We start from the raw sequence: 18,476 nt of genomic DNA, 5'->3' as shown, positions 1-18,476 counted from the left end.
ATTGACGCCGCTTCGTTTGTTGATGACACCGGGGAAGTTATCTCATCCTTCGTGCTGCCAACTTGAACTGTGTTCAAGTCCACTCTATTAACTAATTCCAACAGCTGTATATGCACAAATCAGTTAGTTGTAAGGAAGTATGTTGTCAGTAGGTAACAGTTACGAGAATGGCGGAAAACCTTACGAGAAACTTTCAAGCGGCTTCAACTACATTCTGCCCTTTCTTGAGTGGAGTCGCCGAGACAACCAGATTAAGCCCAACTGCCCATTGCCTGCCAGTGGTTCGGAGGAGCGAAAAGCAATCTGGAAGCCTCCATGAAACCGCTGGTTTGGTGGGATCTCAGGCCCGACAACCAATAACCCGCATCCATGGTTCCTGGATATTTATGTGGGGGATCTGGCGAAACTGGCAGCGGACGGTTCGTTCTTTCAACAAATGAATCGAGTTATAAGATTTAACTTACACGTTATCAGGCACATCTTCAGACATGAGCAGGCTTTGGGCTGGGCTGGGCTAGAGCCTCGGATAAATCCTAAATGGCAAATTTTCGGCCCCATTCTGTGCGTGTGGTCAGGAACATATCTATCGCCTTGTGTAGGCTTATGAGAGTCCTCTGGCGAGACCATATTGAGCTGTGGTTGACCACGCTACGGCTGGTTGTTGGCGAATATTGGTTCATTAATTGCCATGAAGGATTTCGAGCAGCCGCAAAAGGCATGCACAGCAGAACACAAACATACATGCGTACATTACTAACTATTCTGTGCGTGAATCTGTCCCTACGAATGCCCCAGTTTCCAGAATCCAAATGACATAATATAAGGCTTGACGGTTGCCTCGAGGTTTGCTGCCAGCCTGAAGCAAAACCATCATTTTTACCTCTGGCGTCTGGCGTGATCATACATGCATACATATTTTTGGTCAGCAATTTTCCGGTTTTCCAGGACCGATTCTATCCATCACTATTATTTGCCATTTCTGGCCCGATTGGTCTAATTAACGTGGAGAGCCAAAAAAAGTGCAGCAAAGGAGATAACTAGCTTCAGAAGCGGCGATACAAGCGCCAAATGATTTCGCATGGTGCAACGTCTGAGTGCCGTCAAAACCTTGGAACTTTGAAGAATTCCCACGTTGTTTAGCCGGGAAATTTGACTTTGTCGATGCCTAGGGTGATAATAAATGCGGGGAAGCTAAACTTGAATAGGCACATCTAGTACATGCGATGGTCTAGTTTCTGGCATGTGTCTCTGTGAACGAGTTGTGCCCGTCCGAAACAGCTTGGGAATTGGTTCATAAATCTCTGCGCTACTTTCATTAAAGCATTTGACTATTAAGTCCCATGAGCACTCCGAATAGAGGCCTCTTCACCTGGACAGGCACGCCTTGGAGGCACTAATAAGTGTTGGATCGACCCAAGAACATGAAGTATTCGACCGCCGGTAGAGGCCTCTGAGCCATAAGGCGGTTGTCCATCACAAATATCGTTTCGCCTGAGACAAGTTCCCGTGCCGATGAGTGCACAAATCCCCTTTCCCTCAACCTCCATACGTTTACTGCCTCATTGTCCCACATCTTACCACCATCCGAGCGCCTAAAAGAGGGACGGAAAATACCAAGAGCAGGGTTGATCGAAAGGGCCGAAACGCTGACCCCTTGGGGTCCTTGAAGGATTCATCGAAGTCAAAATACGAAGCTACGACATACCCCATCTTTCTCCGGAAGTCCAGCTTTAACTTTACGTGGCCAAGGGGTGACCCTTAGTTTCCCCCTCTCCTCTCAAATGCACAGACATATTGCGAATTCTAGGTCGCCGGAACACAAAATTTCTACAGCCCCGGCCTGTCCATTTCCCCCTCATGACAAGCCACGGAATATGTGCAGAAGGAATGTTCTGCCAATTCGTTGCCTCCTCCAATGTCGCTAAAAGGGCGGCAAATTCCGTCTTGTTTTTATCTTGATATATAAATCTAACAACCGATGGACACCTAATCTGAGGCAACTGGAAACAAAGACTGCTGTTCCAATGGCTTTGGTCGGCTACCTACTCAGCACCTCGGTGCAACTGATGCCTCGCGACGAGAGTCCCCAACGTCCGTTCGTTGGGGGGGCTCGTAAAGGACTCATCGTCCTCTTCACTTGCGCCTTGGTTTCGGCAATTGCCACTTTTAGCACGCTGGTATGGCTCACCTATCGATTCATCTTCTGGAAACGGTACTACACGAGATACCCGGGATACAATCAATGCATAGTCTTGATTTTCAATCTTTTGCTCGCAGACATGCAGCAAGCAGGCTCCTTCTTAATAGCTCCCTACTGGCTCTCTCTCGATGCAATGCCAGCCCGGACAACCGCATGCTTTTTCCAGGGTTGGCTGACCACTATTGGTGATATTTCCAGTGGTCTTTTTATTCTGGCTATTGCTCTCCATACCTTTACCGTCGTTATCACGAGAAAACACTTGGAACATCGAACCTTTGTGGCTTGTGTCATTGTGCTATGGACATTCTGTGTGACTCTCGCTATTGCTGGTGCAGCGGTTCGTGGACAGAATGTGTTTCGCCCAGGTGGCGGCTGGGTAAGATCCCAGTTCCCGCACTTTTTGTGCTTGCCCAATACTCAGGTTCAAATCTAACTGACATCGAATTACCTAGTGCTGGATCGATAGTCTGTATGAAAAAGAACGTCTCTATTTACATTATCTCTGGGTTTTCATCGCTGAATTTGGCGTCGTCCTTGTGTACGCGGCTATATTTATCATCGTCCGTCGCCGAATCAACAAGTCAAAAGAATTCCGAGGAACAAAAAATCCAACTCGACAAAGATTCAACAGGGTGTTAAGAATAATGATAATGTACCCTATAGCCTATGTTGTTCTCTCCCTTCCGATTGCTGCCGGCCTAATGGCTATGATGCGCGGCCTTAATGCTGGATCCACCTACTTCCATATTGCTGGCGGTATGATGATGTGCTCTGGGTGGGTTGACGCGATTTTGTACTTTTTCACACGACGACGTCTTGTCGAAACCGATCTCCAAACTGTTGCCGGGACGACTAGCAGCCAGCGACGGACCACTGGCTATGCAAATGCACCATCAACCATCGGAGGAGGAAGAGGAAAGTGGGTTAAAGAGAATACCACAGTTAAACAGGACACCAACGCTATCAGAAACGCACGAAGCCGACAATCGACCTCGAGTTCAACGGACCATATCATCGACCCTGTTGAACTCGCTGACCTTGGCCAAGTGAATCAGACTACAGTAATAGAAATCTCAAATGAGCCTAGCGCCGTACCATCATCAGTTTCACACAACCAGTCAATGGAATTTATGATCTCCGGAGCCCCTAGCAGGAAAAAGAGCACATCGGGGCCACCCAATAATACCGAGTCATGGCGCACCAAGTATCTATCACGCTGGAACAGTTAGATATGATTTCTTCCTTTTTCTTTTGTTTCCCCTTTCTATAAAGTATAGTCAATATGTAATTAAAGTATGTATCAATCCGTATGTAACCTCTCTAAATCTGTAAAAAATTACTAACTTCTCATTCTTCACAAAGCAGAGAATTTACTTCACTTCCCCGTCATTGGGATTAAGAAATCAAACTATCTTCGAAATTTCCTAACTTTTGTTGAACGTTGGAATTGCAAGTCTCCACGTCAATAACTCTCGATTTCCTGATCAACATCAATATAATAATATCCGAGTGATTCAATACTTTGATACCACGTTTTACCACATTTTAGATACAAAAAGGAGATCGCTTAAAAGATCCATTGTACCTCCAGAAAGTCTCAGTTTCAAAAAGAAATGCCCGTTTTCTAATAATAACCCGCACGTGTGTTTCTGTCCTCTCCGGTTACACATTGGGAGTTTTTGAATCCTGCCAGACATAGGGGAAAATAACATTCCGTCCAATAATAAACAGCAGTTGTCAGCTGGTTGCTAGAAGTTCTAGCCATTTGCTCTCAGGCATGTGTGGTTCCTGGATTTTACTTGAAAGTATGTTTCTGGGTACCTTTATTAATCATATATGAAATAGGATCTTCGGGTAATTGGGAAATCAAGGGAACTAGCAGACTTCAATGGGCCTCAGAATACACCCTTTGGGAAACCCAATGAAGAAATAATAATACATGTTAAAGTGGTTTCTCCGAAGCTGTCATTCGTTTCAGTTATTCCTCACCCCCAGATGACGTTTGAACGTTTAATGGGTCCCAGCAGGGACAATTATTTATGGGAAAAAGCCTGTCCTAGGGGTTTCTCCAATGACGCCATTGCTGTCGATCCACTTTTGTCAATTCTTATTTTTTCTTGTCCGCATCTGGCTAAAACCCCAACATTTTCCATCCAGTGGTTGCATATCCCTTGGGCGAGACTGAAGCTGACAAGTTCACTATAACCGCCCGCAGGCATGCGCTACCATATGTGACTGCAATTCATTTGCTGGTTCTTCAAGCCGTTGCACCAGCACTTCATGAACAGTTGCGGTCAGTCCCAGCGTACTCGAAATCGGACAAGTTCGAACCCTGGAAGTCACAGCTGGCAGTCAGAGCGCTGTATTTATTGAGCAGATGGCCCTGGCCTTCTATCGGATTGATGCCGAAAATGCCATACTCTATCCGCTAGCCACAGCATAATCACATAACAAAAGTAAAAGAGTGTGCGGAAGGAAAGGAAAAGAGAAACACCATCATCGTCGTCGTCATCGTCATCGTCAACAACCACGTCCATCCCCTGTTCGTGCTCTGCCTTGCAAATGACAAAATAGGTAGCGTCAATGCCTTTTAAATATCTCATGGATGCATTTGGTTATCTAAATTCAGCAACTCCATCCATACGTTGTTTGCGCAATCTTCTATAACTTTCCTAGAACTTACAAGCTGACGGGAATCTAGGCGGGCAAATTTCATTGTTCATTCTTCGAAGTGCTTCTTCCATTATATCTGCATGCTAGATTTACATTTCCCGACCAAGGGTATCCTAGTGACGCTGCTGATATGAGCCCTTGCTTCATGTTAATTATTCGTCTCAACAAATGCGTGCTACGTACGAAGTACCTAGATTGTCTGAAAAATACGAGGCACCCATGGCATTTACCGAATCCCAAACGACAAAGCAGTGAGTCGGCAGGAGTGGATGGGGAATTTCTCCGTGGGCTGACAAGTCCAATGCGATGTCGGCAACTTTTGGAAGACATTCTGTGTGGGTGTGCGTGTATGTATGTCTACGACAAAATAAGGGCTTATTGACATGGTCATTTGTTTCTATCTGCAGTGCATAAATAGCTCTGTGGACTTTGACAATGGGATTGTCCTTACGAAATAAAGTTCCTGGGCGGGGGAAATCTCACGCACATTTTGTCGTTGAATGCAGGTTCTGAGGGATTAAAAAATGCCTTCCGATTCCGCTGAGAGTGGTATTCTTTTCCACACTAATGTAAGTCGGTTCGACAGGTCTCACTCGCTAATATTTAGTCACGCTCTTGGAGACTTTGATTGATTGTCCAGATGTTAGTGGATTTGCAATGCTTGACAATTATTAGCCTCCCAAGCCCAGACCAATTGACGGAGAGGGAAGTATCACCGTGCGCCAGCAAGAGAAACAAGAGCAACTTTCAAATCTGTTTCCTGCTGATTGGACTGTCGATTAGATAAGGGAAGAAGAGTATATAACTATAACTAGAATGGGGCATTCCCGGAATTGTGATGACAGGATACCGTGCTCTTCCTTTTGAAGACCAACTTCGGACGATCTGCCATTCCCCTTTTCCCGCCTTTCCTAAACCTCACACCCAAATCACTCTCTCACTCTCTCACATTGGACAATGGCTTCGGCTGGCCATGATTCGAGATATCTCATAACAAGAACCAAAGCGGAAAGCGACCGGTTCGCTGCCTTCCCTCAAGTTATCTGTTGCACCAGCTGACGGATTACAGACTGGATATGCAACATCAGGCCTGCCATGAGAATATGGGATTTCTGCTACACCCTGACATTCCCCAGCGTGATAATATGCGTATCGCCGATGTCGGAACAGGAACAGGGTATAGTAAAAACCTACGCTTAACCTCGAAGCAAAGATTCGGTGTAGCCCTGGATCCTAACAAATTGCTGATGTATAAATATAAGCATATGGTTACGGGACCTTTCAAAGCTACTGCCGAAAACTTGTAGGCTTGACGGATTCGATATCTCGCTTGCCCAAGTTCCGGATAGAGACGTATTCCCATCAGATATTAACTACTATGTCCAGGATATCTTGGAACCCTTTCCAGATAATTTTCTGGGACAGTATGATGTTGTCCATGTCAAACTGCTGGTCATGGGTCTGAAAGTTAATGAGTGGGAATTGGCGATCCGGAACCTTAAAAAGCTTCTTCGTGAGATTAGCCTTTTGACAACAGCTGCATGGATGAAGCCTTGGTCAAGCTAATGGAGTTACAGGACCGGGAGGCTTTTTGCAATGGACTGATATTGCCATACATAAAGGCACCATCATACCTGGCAAGCCCGGCTGTAACGTGGAAGATGCGGATAAATTCTTTAAGCACATAACCAAGACTGCGAGTATTCACGGTGAATCGGGACAGTGAGTTGACCATTAAGAATCTCGGTGTTCCGGGTTTGCACATGCTGATGTATCATCCTCGTCCATCCCTGTTCGAACAGAAGCGTGACTGAGCTCTACTCCAATTTCAAAAAATGTGGTCTCAGAGAATGCAAGGAAAATATCATTCCCTTGGATAAACCTGAATGGAGAGACATCATGAACATTTCTACCGTTAAGGTTGCTGAGCATGTACTCCATGCTTCCCTTGAAGCTGACAAAGACGGGCGTGCCCTTTCTCTAGATCAAATTGCATTTCAGAAAGAAGCTGCGGTAAAGAATCTCGAGGAGACAAAGTCTTGGATGTTGTATGAATTGTATGTGGTTATTGGGAGGGAGTAGATGACATTGGATGGAGTGGAATTTTTCGGAGTGGCGGCCGCCGCCTGCTCCAATGCCTATCAGATCGCGAACAAAAAAAAATACCCAAAGTACCTTAAAACCACGATTGACTGTTAACTCAATGTCATGACAAGCAACGAACCGCACATTTGACCATATGGGAGTTCAGTGTAATTCACCACTTGATTTTCTCTGTTTCTGTTCTTTGTCTTAATTTTAGTTGTTCCATCACATCACTCTCGCATAGGCCATATTCTCACCTTTAATTATTTTAGTCCGAATAGATAGTATATCCAGTATCATGAGCTTCGAGAATTTGATATCCCCATTTAGTTTGACTCCCACGCCTAATTTGGTCGAAATTTAGAACTCAGGGTCCCTCGCTACAATGGTCCCCATGGTGCTAAGCTGCCCACCGATGATCCATGCGCAACTTCAGCCGCGGTCGACCCGCTCCTCATGGCTGGTAGAGATCACCATGACCACAACCCGCGCCATCTGCATAGTTATGGCGTGTTCCATCTATCATCAAATCCCAGAGATGATACTGCTATGGCTATGAACGAAGTGATAACTATGTTGGACGATGGATTGTGCGGCTCGACTTCGGTGTAAGTTGTCAACACAAAAGGAAGATCAAGTTCCTGTAGGAATATATTCTTGACGGCAGGTGAATTGGAGATAAAGCGAAGATTATGGTTCCGAGTCGCTAACGTTTCCCAGGAAAATTGTCCGTCATATAACGGGATTTTGTCCCACTGCAACACGGCCCAAATAGCATAACTTTCTCCATGGAGTTTACCCAGAAAAAGATAGTAACTGAGCCGCACTTGATTCTTGCCCTTCTTCCATCAGCTTGCAGGTTATTAGTCCCAATAATGGGGACCAATCGTCAATCAAACAGCGGTTCCCCTCGTTTTTGTTGTGTTAGTCTTGCCCCAGCTGCTCTAAATATGCGGAGGAACCGTTTCTCCCTGCTGTCAGGCTGCAATCCCGGGGCGCATAAAAATTGGTTTGCGCGTGGCCAGATATCGCTTCATGTCACCTTTTAACCCCCCGGGGCGGATTAAAATTGTTTTGCGCCTGGTCTGATACCACCTCATGACGCCTTTTGAACTAATTCTGCTACCTGAAGAGGATAACGATGTGTTTACCTTTTGCCCGTCCGCGCCAAGTGGCCATGACTGAACGCCTGAGTTTAGTGATCGATCTGACGCGTTGAGAATGCGGACCTGAGTTCAGTCTTGTTGAATACGAAGCTAATAAGATGAATCTTGCTACTCTCACAGGGGCCCTCTCATCCCCTTTTACTACTTTGACAGCGTGTCATGTTGCTATAAGTCCTGCGGGTTTGTCCCTTATTCGGGATGCTTTCACATCGCCCTTGGTTGTTCTCTCTCCGATACTTCATGAAATCCTAACAGGAATTCACGTGCTTTCTTGCGATCAACTTCCACAATGCTTTTATCTTTTTCGTTTTTTCTTACCTGGTTTATTTTCCTGCCCCAAGCGGCCTTAGCCGGACAATGCAAACCCTATTCCCCTGGCGTTCGTCGATTCGAACTTGAGCTCACATGGATAACTGCTTCTCCTGACGGAGTTGAGCGGCAAATGATTTTCACCAACAACCAGTTTCCAGGACCTCAACTAGATATCATAGAAGGCGACAAGGTCGAGGTCGTTGTTAAGAACTCGCTTCCATTTTCGACAGCCATACATTTTCATGGGATTTCCCAGAAAGGAACACCATGGTCAGACGGAGTCCCTGATGTTACTCAAAGAGCTATCCAACCAGGGAAAAGCTTTATCTACCGGTGGACTGCTGTCGAATACGGCACGTACTGGTACCACGGTCATGAACATGGCCAGGTCTCGGATGGCCTGTTCGGGGCAATTGTGATTCGTCCGGCCAAGGACCGGCTGGCGCCGTTCGGGAAAATTTCCAGTTCAGCAAAAGACTTGCAGAGTATCAAGAAGGCTGAACTGAAACCAATACCGATATTTTTGTCTGATTGGCATCATCTCACTGCGGCAGAATATTTTAATGTTGAGTTAGAATCAGGGATTGATAACTTCTGTTCTGATAGCATCTTGATAAATGGGAAGGGATCGGTCATTTGCAAGACTCAAGATGAGGTGAATAGATTGACAAGACAAGATCAATCAGTGCTCCTGGTAAATGAAACTTTGACGGATAAAGGGTCTGTCTATAAAACGCCGATTAGGGTGGTAGACGAAGAAGCTGACTTTTTATTAAAGGTGTCTTCCGTATTATTTGCCTTCTGTCGTTGGTGATTTTCCAATTGTTCCCGAGAAAGTCCCCAAAGATCTTTTCTACAATTGCCATCCAAGCCATGGAGAACATGAGGTTATTACTGTCGACCCTGCTGACGGTTGGGCAAGCTTAAACTTTATAAACTCGGCAACAATTGCTACCTTCATGCTAAGCATCGATGAACATAAAATGTGGGTGTATGCGGTGGATGGACATTACATCGATCCCGTTCTCGTTGACGGAATTCCCATCGCCAACGGCAACAGATTTTCTGCACTGGTTAGGCTCGATAAGCCGCGCGGAGACTACACCATACGTGCCGCCAACGTTGCAAGCAGCCAAATCGTCAGTGGGTTTGGAACGCTTCGATATAAAGGCCAAGATACGAACAACCCCAGAAAGCCTAGCAAGCCTTCCATAGACTACAACGGGCTCAACTTAACCGCAGACTTTGTCGCTCTTGAAGAGAACAAGATCGTCCCGTTCCCCCCATCTAAACCAGCCGCCAAGGCCGATACAACTTACAAATTCAACTTTGGATTCTTCGACTCAGCATTTCGCTGGACCGTTAGCGGAGAAGCCTCTTTAAACATTTCGCAAGGCATCAAGCCGGTTCTCTTCGACATCAATGGGCCGCTTGGATCGCATAGAAACCTGACCTTCCCAACAAAAAACGATACATGGGTGGATCTAATTCTTATAACAGGCGGGACATTCAACCCTCCACATCCGATCCACAAGCATTCGAATAAAGTTTATGTGATTGGCAAGGGGACAGGGCCGTTTCCTTGGGACACTGTTGAGGACGCCATAAAAGAGATGCCGCAGTTCTTCAACCTAGAAACACCGCGGTTTGTCGATGGGTTTACATCACCTCCTGGTACAAAACTGAACCCGGGCTGGGTGGCGGTTCGGTATCATGTGGTTAATCCAGGGCCATTTTTGCTACACTGCCATATCCAGACGCATTTCGCAGGGGGGATGGGAATTGTTTTGTTGGATGGGGTTGATAAATTACCCAAGGTACCGCTGGAGTACTTGAAGGCTGAATTTTAAAGGGACAGGCTGCAAAATGACAAGAAAAAGAAGGAAGGGGGAAAAACAAATGCATGCACGGATATGAACTAACACGATTTCCTTCATTTGTATACACCGCCGTCCTCCACTTTATATAATCAATCCCCTGGAAATAGTTAATTTTCTAGTTTCTCTGATCACCTAGGAAAATAAATCAAAATAATCTCTAAAAATATCGGCAATCAGACATTCGTAAATTGAACTCGATTGTTTGTAAACTCTTTGAGTATTGGTTTCGCCAGTAATCTCTGTTGAACCGCCCTTTTAATACCCGGACGTCAAGGTAAATATTTTGTCGCAAAAAAAAAAAAAAAAAAACCTACTTTGATTCTCAGCATTAGAAGACATCCTGGTTAGCCTGTTAAACTAAATAAACACTCATTAATACTTTGTGGCACGTTGGGTCGAGACGGAATGGTCATGGACTTATTCTGCACGGACACTGCCACATGCATTATTTCAAAGCTTTAACCAGGATCCGGGATTCCCGGGTCATCATCAATACATTTCTCTATAGATAGCATGGGTAACCCTGAATCCGGGGACGAAAATCCCAGGCGATAACTATAGCACTGCCAAATTGACCAGGAAACGTGCGGTTTTGACATCGATGCAGACGATACTACACGAGGAGAGGGTTGGTCACCCACTCGGTTTATAATTGATAAACTATCACCATTGCTTCCCAAATCCATCCGTCACAACCTAAAAGATTTACTTCTCCAGTATGGCCGGGAGAGTTTGTAGAACAGGAATTATTTTGATGCTCAGCGTGCCTTTCGGCGAGCGGGCATTGTATATTGCACTGCGTCTTGGGCGCAAAACCAAATGGCTTTTAAAAATGAGTTAGTTTTTACAATGGTTTGCAGAATTTGCGTTCTTCTGAAAGCAAATAAACAAGGAGTTTTCTGCGAGAAAAAAAAAAAATAAAAATAAAATCTCAGGAGTCGGGTTAGAATCAGGATATTGTCTTTTGCATGCCACGTCGTTTGAATGCGATGGGTCAATACGAACGAGTCGGCGGGAACATAACAATAACTTAATTAAGCTATCAGCTAGAGGGTTGGAAGTTGGTCGGGATTTACTAGATCTGTGCAAATCCCCTAGTCCCACGTTGATTTCAAGCCACAGATTCCTGTCATCGCCGAAGTTGCTCCCATCCATGTCAAGAGGAACCAAGGAGTCGACATGGGCCACCCCTGACGCTGTCGAACCCCAGAAAAAGGTTGGTTGAAAGGTTTGGATTGGGCCTCTGAGAGAAAAGTGAAAAATTACCTCTTGTACCAGCGACCAAGTGAGTGCGCTGGGTCTGAGCCCGGAGAAGTAACTACAGTATGTATGTATGTATGTACATGAAAAAGGTATGCACAAGGGAAGGTTGAGGAACCAGTTAGTTTTCTATCAAATTTAATCCATCTGCCTGGGAGCTGGAATCTTGAGAGGCGGATTAATTGTGATAGTCTGTATGAGCGTATAACATCCCAGGTTTACTCTACCTGGAGAAAGATGGTCAGGGTAAGGGCAAGTAATTAGTTAATATATCCATATTGATTTCCCAATTTTGATGAAACAGACTTGCCCAATTTTGCCGTCCTGACTGAAAAGGATCATGAAATAACAAATAGGTGACCTGGTGGATTGATAGTACAATACTCCGTACATGGGACATGCATAAGTGCAAAACCATGTACGGACTAACAATTGAATATGCTTATATAGCAAGGCACGGCCATCTTCCAGTAGCAAAGTTGGCACCTCACTGTCAGTCACCCTGCCTGATCACATTGTATGCAGGACCAGTCTGAACTCCTTTTCCTTTTCCTCGTGCAACGTCCATAATTTTGCGGTTCTTCAGCTGAGTTTTGGTATGAGTTTTCTGCCTGTCTGTTTGCGATAGGATGGACCGGATGTCTAAGATAGGACTTTCGGATTCGGAAAAGGATCAATCAGACTATTGGGGAAATGAAAGGAAATGAGGAATGGGGGCACCCTAGGACGCAATTGGTTAAACACGAAACCAAGCGTAAGGGCTCAAAAATGACCGCTCAATGGATCAGCGAAGTTTGTTATCAGAGCCTCATTAGAATTTAGATGTGAGACATGGGAAGGGGGATTTTTTGAAGCCAATCAGCCAGCCGAAGCCAGAAGAAGGAGAGGACCCAAACGGTTGGAATTTGGAGAGCAATCCATCTGGCATGGGGTAACTGACTTCCTGATCATCAAAAAAAAAAAAAAATGAAAAGATAATCTATCATCCATTGAGAGGTTGACAATGTGTTGGTGACTTTGTAACTGTTGGAGATGGAGACTCTGCCTGCAGTTTCTCTATGACCGGGGTTGAGTCGGCCGATCTGGTTCTTCAGTCAAAAGGCAAGTAATCAATAATAATACTAGTAGTAGTAGTAATAGTAATAGTAACAACAACAACAACAACAATAATAATAATAATAATAATAATAATAATAATAAAATACAAACTTTGAGAAATAGGCTGATGGAGAGAAAACCCGGACGGACGGACAGGCAAAACCATCAAACCTTTTTGTTGTCTCAAATTGAATTATAAGATGCTGATGCCCAGAAGGTAACTCACTCTCTCCTTCATAAATCAGCCTGAGAGCACGTTGGAGTTACTGTGCGGAGAATCACAAAAAGCATGCCATCTCAAATGTCTGCCTGTCGTGGATTTGTTTTGTATTGTTTTTCATTGAAAATCACCCCCTGTTTAAAAAAGAAAGGGCCTTATTAATAACTGCCGTTAACTAACTAGTTAGTTAACTAATCCAACACCTGTTTACCCAATAAATCATAGCTGACCATTTAACCGTTGTCCCGGATTCCCTAACTGCCCACCATTTAATAATAATATTACTCGACCCGTCACATAATTACACAGGATCTCCGTTTGGAACTTGAAAGCTGAAAAAAATAAAAAATAAAAAAAATAAAGGTAAATATAAATAATAAATAATAAATAAATAAGTAATAAATAAATAAAACACATGAATCCTTTTGAAAGTCTCCATCAAACCACTAGATGAGTTAGTTAGTGGAACCCCGTGCTGATCAGTTGTGCAACTAGTTTAACTAGTTTAACTAGTTAACTTAAGCTAATTTGCAAGTTAGTCACCCATCTTAACTTTCGTTGCACGCCCAACCACTGACTGACTCCGAGGCTGCTGCCGCCGCTTCCTGCTCGAAACTCTCCCGCAGAGAGATGCCATCCTGAGCGTTCTGCGTCCTGGACTTCTGAGTCCTGACTGGAAGCAGAGGATTATGTATGCCAGAGCCACAGGGCCAACTCATATTCCTATTTATAGCTCTGGCTCATTGACAGCCAGCCTGATTACCCGAGCTCCCTGGCATGAAGCTAGATAAAACATTCTCTCCTTGCATTGCTTTCTCCCGTCTCCGTGCAGGTGGTATCTTCCCCAGTTTCTGGTCGATCTGGAGCTGCTTCTTTATATCATCCCTGTCTGTATTTTGTTGACCCCGTTTCTACTGAACTGGTCAGCCTGCCGTTGGTTGCGATTGGTGAAGTGGCTGCCTATCAGATGTGCCGTTACCAATCCCCTCCAATTGCATGCAAAGCCTCCCGCTGAGATATCTCCAGCATTGAGAACTCAAAAAGCGCCGCATTCTTAATTTATCTTGATTTCCTACCTGCCAAACGCTTTTCATTTATAAGCTCCATTTACACCGTTCTTCATCCTCTCTCTTTAGTTTGAATTGCCTGGAAACTTCCCTCTCAGTTTTCCTCTGACCTGTTGTCAATCGGTGTCATCTCCTACTTTCTACGTTCTTATTCCCTACAGATCGAACTTTCTATATGGATTTCCTTAGAGTTTAAGCATCTTACTTGTCCCCATTGTTCCAGTTTTATCACTGTTCTCCGCTTCTGCCTCCCCTTCTCGATCGTTTCACGGAAATCCTGGCACAATGGATGGAGGAGACCAACATTCGCCAATACAGGCGCAGAGTTCTCCTGCTAGCAGCCCGATTCCAGCTCCTGAACCAACTCCAAAGAATGTCCCTCCACTGAAGGTCAAAGGCCCAAGGAGAAGGACCAAAACGGGTTGCCTGAGTACGTTCAGCCCCGAGCAAAGTCATTATCAGAACTGGTAGAACTCACCTACCTACTCTAGCATGTAGGAAACGTCGCATAAAATGCGGAGAGGAAAAACCCACCTGCAACAATTGCAAAAAATCAAAGCGAGAATGTGAGGGATATGCCCAACGGGTGATTTTCAGAAACCCTGTCGGGCCCATGTCCCATTTGAGCCATGGCCCCATACCTCAATCCTACACCAAAACTGGTCAGGGGGCAGATCCTCTTCCGTTCTTGCGTCGCCCTATCGGCTCCACAGGTTCCCGACCTGAAGGTTCTGGTACACGCGCGCCCTTCATCCCGCTTGCACCACGTCCAAATCAGGACACTACAAGTGCTGCACGTGGTGAATCACAACATACGTCTGTCCCAGAGCACCAACCCTTGCAACTGAGCCCTAACCGCAACAGCAGCCAAGGCCAACATGACTTCTATAGTGAGCTCTATAGCCTTCAGAGCACAAAGGGTACTAGTTTGCCACTCTCAGAAACGCTGCAGCAAGCGCCGCAGCATGCCCTAGATACTCGTTTGGAATTGCCTTCATCCCAACAATCCCTGGACAACACCTTTCTGGGTGATTACGAGCCGTCAGTGATCATTTCAAAGCAGATGGCACATCAATCTTATATGTCTTCAGGTCAACCTCAACCTGAGCCCCGTTTTCATGTAAGTTATAATTTTTCAACTGTCTGTCCAAGCTTCTAATATTCTGTAGCTCGAACAATCGAATTCATCCTCTTTTCAACAAGCCAGCTGTATGACCTTATTTCTCTCTCTCTCTCTCTCTCTCTCTCTCTCTCTCTCTCTCCCCTTCCCCCTTTATCATTGTGTGAAATTTAAGCTAAACAGATTGACATAGATGAAGGTCAACCTAGTACCAACAAGTTTGAACCAGCATCCGTTGAGAATTACACCCTTGGGTTTCCAGACCGTAATGCGGGACAACCAGCCAATTACTACTACGAGGATGAAATTGATGACTATTACGATGTCCAAACTGACGAAGAGATGGATATTCAAACCTACAGCTATCCGCAGCCATATGAAACGGAAGTGCCCCAATCAACCGCCACGCAGCTCATTCATCCGTTCCGCTCAAACACTGCTTTCCTGAATGACGAGTCATCCCTAACGTCATACACCCCTTCGCCATTTGCATCTCCCCTTATGGATCCCGAGGTGACAGGAATATTCTGCCATTTCATTACTTCAGTTGCGCCTGTACTGTCTATATTCGAAAGACATCCAGTGAACCCGACAGTAATTCTATCCACTGCACCAATCCCACCTTCCCAACAGAGTCTCTGGACGTACACCCTGCCTACACTTGCTCTTAGAAACCAAGCCTTGCTGCACGCAATTTTAGCTCTCAGCAGCCACCACATTGCAAAAATACAGGGGTCATCTCTCGTGGCATCGTTCCGCCACTACCACTATGCCTTGCGACGTATCTCGAAAGCTGTCAAACTTCCAGGTCGCCGTAAGCAAACAGCAACGCTTGCTGCAACATTGCTTCTTGGCTTCTATGAAGTCATGGGTGCTGAACACTCAAAATGGAACAGTCATGTGGCGGGGGCATCGCAACTGATCCAGGAAGGTGATTTTGCGGGTATGACAAGAGATATCCGTTCTATGAGAGCAAGGGCTAGGCAGGAGCATATGCAACTTGCTCAATCAATGCCCTGGGTGGGAATGATTGCTCCACAAATAGGCAGTCGCTTCGAAAACGATTTGTTTGCAGACAAGGAGGCTGAAACTGATGATGAATTGATTGGCACATTGATGGGCAGACCCATGAGTTATAATGATTTCGGGACGGTAAGGGACGCGAGCCCTATGACTGCGTCTGAGAAGAATCTCACAGCTGGGGATATCGAAGAATATCGGATCCGGAGCGACCTGTACTGGTGGTATTGCAAGCAGGATGTCTATCAAAGCATGATCGGTGGGAATCCGTTGCTGTATGTTCGATTACCAACCAAATATCTTTTTGAAACAAATGGATGTTAACAATCCTTTTTCTCCATTAGGATGCCGTTTAATATATGGGGAGCATGCCCCCCCAGGTCGGGAATTGGGAAGCTTGATGCTGTTTATGGATCTTTTGACCACCTTGTATTACTCCTTGCACGAACGGTGGATTTTGTCTCTAGGGATCGTGCAAGAAAGGTGAAGGTGATAAAGAGAAACGGCGGACAATGGCGCCCCCCACCAGGATTCTTCCCTTCGGGGATGGGTTGGGAGGGGCCTGGGGCCCCTCCTGGACCACAACACGAGCCTCCAACCCGCCATCCTGCCGCACCATTGTCGAGCAATAATAATAGGGAGAATAGTCCGCCCATGTATGGTATGATACCAAATTCTGGACCCGCCCGCCTTCCCTCTGGCTTTGCTGAAACCTCCCTTCCAACACCTCCCTCCAAACCTGAGCCAGAGATCAATGACCTCGACGGACAAACAGCGAAGGCAGAGGCGGAATGGAAGGAACTTCTCGCGGCTTATGAAGCATGCGAAAAAGCATTTGGCCCTAGTTTTGCACCGCTACAACCCGACAGCGCCCCTCCAATTGCTACCCCATTCGGCCCCGCGCTGCAATACCGCACGCACACCGTAGCCTGCGTCTGGGCATTTTACTACACGGGCCGAATAATCCTCGAGCGAACACACCCGTCCATGCCTCCAGAATCCATGGTGGCCGCGGCAGTCTGCGCATTCCGCACGGGCCACTTCGCAAACTCTATCGGCCGTATCATCGCGGGAATCTATTATCCGCAGCAATTTGACGGAGGCGACGCAAGCCTTAACCCGTCAATTTTAGGCGTATTGACGGAGTTAATGATACCCCTGTTCTTCTCGGGCGTGCAGTACACCGATCCCGCGCAGCGGGGGTGGACGATTGCGAAGCTGCGCAATATCGCGCGCTTATCGAGTATTAGCTCTGCGACGTCTGTTGCCAGCGGGTGTGAAACGGCTTGGATACAGGCGTATGAGGCTGGGAAGGGCCCACCGTATCAGCGGACGATGAACCACATGACTCATGTCGATATGGGCCAGGGGACGGTGTCGCGGCTGGCAGGTGAGAGGAAGTTTGTCACGGTTAATAGGGCGACATCGGTAACGTGGGCGATGGGGCTGTTGAGTTTACAGGGGGATTATTCGAGGGTTGATGAGATTGGGGAGGAAGAGGCAGCTAGCTAGTGAGGAGTGGTGTTAAAAGGGGAGGGAAGTTGCTTGTGGAGTGGGTTTAGTTGGTGGTCACACGATTAGAGCGACATATAATTACGCGTATTTTCTTTGGGTGTCTAGGATAGTGGAGTTATCTTTTCGGAGAGGTTGGTCTATTTGCGTTATGTACTGTATATAATATTTTTTATGCCCGGACTTCAGAACGGGACACTATTTATGGTACCTCATAACCCTGCAATCACACACACACATATAACGTCTAATAGCGGGAACAGAAATGAAACAAATAGTCTCTTCACCATCATTCACCATGCACATTTGCAAAATATGGCCCTTGGCGTGCTGATAAACATCTTACCTAGCTCTTTTCGGGCAACTCGTAATAGAAAAAGGAGACCCTATGCCATCGGTATTTCCACGCCATATATCGCTGGGTCGTTCCTATTGTACAAGCTCCTCTGGATCAAACCACCTCCGCTCGTGTTCTGCCAATGTCAAGGTCAAAGAGATGCCACTGCGCCTCGCAATCTTCCGACCCCAACCTTCCATGAATCTTGTGTGTGGCTCTGGCCTGCTTTCAAGTTTGAAGTCGTGATGATCACCATGGAGGCAGCCTGCAAACTCGAGTTTGGTTAGTTGACTCGGCATTGCTCTTGATGATGACATATGGAGCTTCCCCAGGATGGCCAGGTTGGTTCATTAAATGGGCGAGGAGACTTGGATATTTTTGGCTGGTTTGGGTAGAAGATACTCACAATCGAAATATATATATATATATTGTCTTCCATTCTCTTTTTCGAGAAAGACCTGGTCCATCATGACAGATATAACGAAGGCCTCCCTTGCTCTCTTTCTAACTCTCCTCACTGAAGACG

At 45.9% G+C, this 18,476-nt stretch overlaps 5 protein-coding genes across 5 annotated transcripts; 4 read left to right on the top strand and 1 right to left on the bottom strand.

The window, feature by feature from the left end:
* Window positions 1–2,024: 2,024 nt before the first annotated feature.
* On the top strand, window positions 2,025–3,429 carry PADG_03188 (uncharacterized protein; the record flags this gene model as incomplete). The annotated part of the gene is made up of 2 exons (XM_010760469.1): window positions 2,025–2,576; window positions 2,653–3,429. 2 exons carry the CDS (start codon window positions 2,025–2,027, stop codon window positions 3,427–3,429), a joined length of 1,329 nt encoding a protein of 442 aa, XP_010758771.1.
* A 1,049-nt stretch (window positions 3,430–4,478) lies between these two features.
* PADG_03187 (uncharacterized protein) lies at window positions 4,479–4,803 on the bottom strand (the record flags this gene model as incomplete). Its single annotated transcript, XM_010759994.1, has 2 exons — window positions 4,479–4,621; window positions 4,695–4,803. The coding sequence occupies 2 exons, from the start codon at window positions 4,801–4,803 to the stop codon at window positions 4,479–4,481; spliced, it is 252 nt and encodes an 83-aa protein (XP_010758296.1).
* A 1,027-nt stretch (window positions 4,804–5,830) lies between these two features.
* On the top strand, window positions 5,831–7,733 carry PADG_03185 (uncharacterized protein; the record flags this gene model as incomplete). The annotated part of the gene is made up of 7 exons (XM_010759993.1): window positions 5,831–5,892; window positions 5,943–6,050; window positions 6,136–6,386; window positions 6,451–6,595; window positions 6,676–6,930; window positions 7,330–7,566; window positions 7,679–7,733. The coding sequence occupies 7 exons, from the start codon at window positions 5,831–5,833 to the stop codon at window positions 7,731–7,733; spliced, it is 1,113 nt and encodes a 370-aa protein (XP_010758295.1).
* Window positions 7,734–8,413: 680 nt separating this feature from the next.
* On the top strand, window positions 8,414–10,286 carry PADG_03184 (uncharacterized protein; the record flags this gene model as incomplete). The annotated part of the gene is made up of 2 exons (XM_010760468.1): window positions 8,414–9,156; window positions 9,215–10,286. 2 exons carry the CDS (start codon window positions 8,414–8,416, stop codon window positions 10,284–10,286), a joined length of 1,815 nt encoding a protein of 604 aa, XP_010758770.1.
* Window positions 10,287–14,246: 3,960 nt separating this feature from the next.
* Window positions 14,247–17,613, top strand: PADG_11555 (uncharacterized protein; the record flags this gene model as incomplete). The annotated part of the gene is made up of 4 exons (XM_010760710.1): window positions 14,247–14,391; window positions 14,453–15,106; window positions 15,257–16,376; window positions 16,446–17,613. 4 exons carry the CDS (start codon window positions 14,247–14,249, stop codon window positions 17,611–17,613), a joined length of 3,087 nt encoding a protein of 1,028 aa, XP_010759012.1.
* Between the last annotated feature and the right edge of the window lie 863 nt (window positions 17,614–18,476).

The sequence above is a fragment of the Paracoccidioides brasiliensis genome (genome assembly GCF_000150735.1).
Source record: "Paracoccidioides brasiliensis Pb18 unplaced genomic scaffold supercont2.3, whole genome shotgun sequence".
Taxonomy (NCBI): domain Eukaryota; kingdom Fungi; phylum Ascomycota; class Eurotiomycetes; order Onygenales; family Ajellomycetaceae; genus Paracoccidioides; species Paracoccidioides brasiliensis.
The sequence above is the reverse complement of the archived record's forward strand: the minus strand, read 5'-3'. Positions and strand labels throughout refer to the sequence as shown.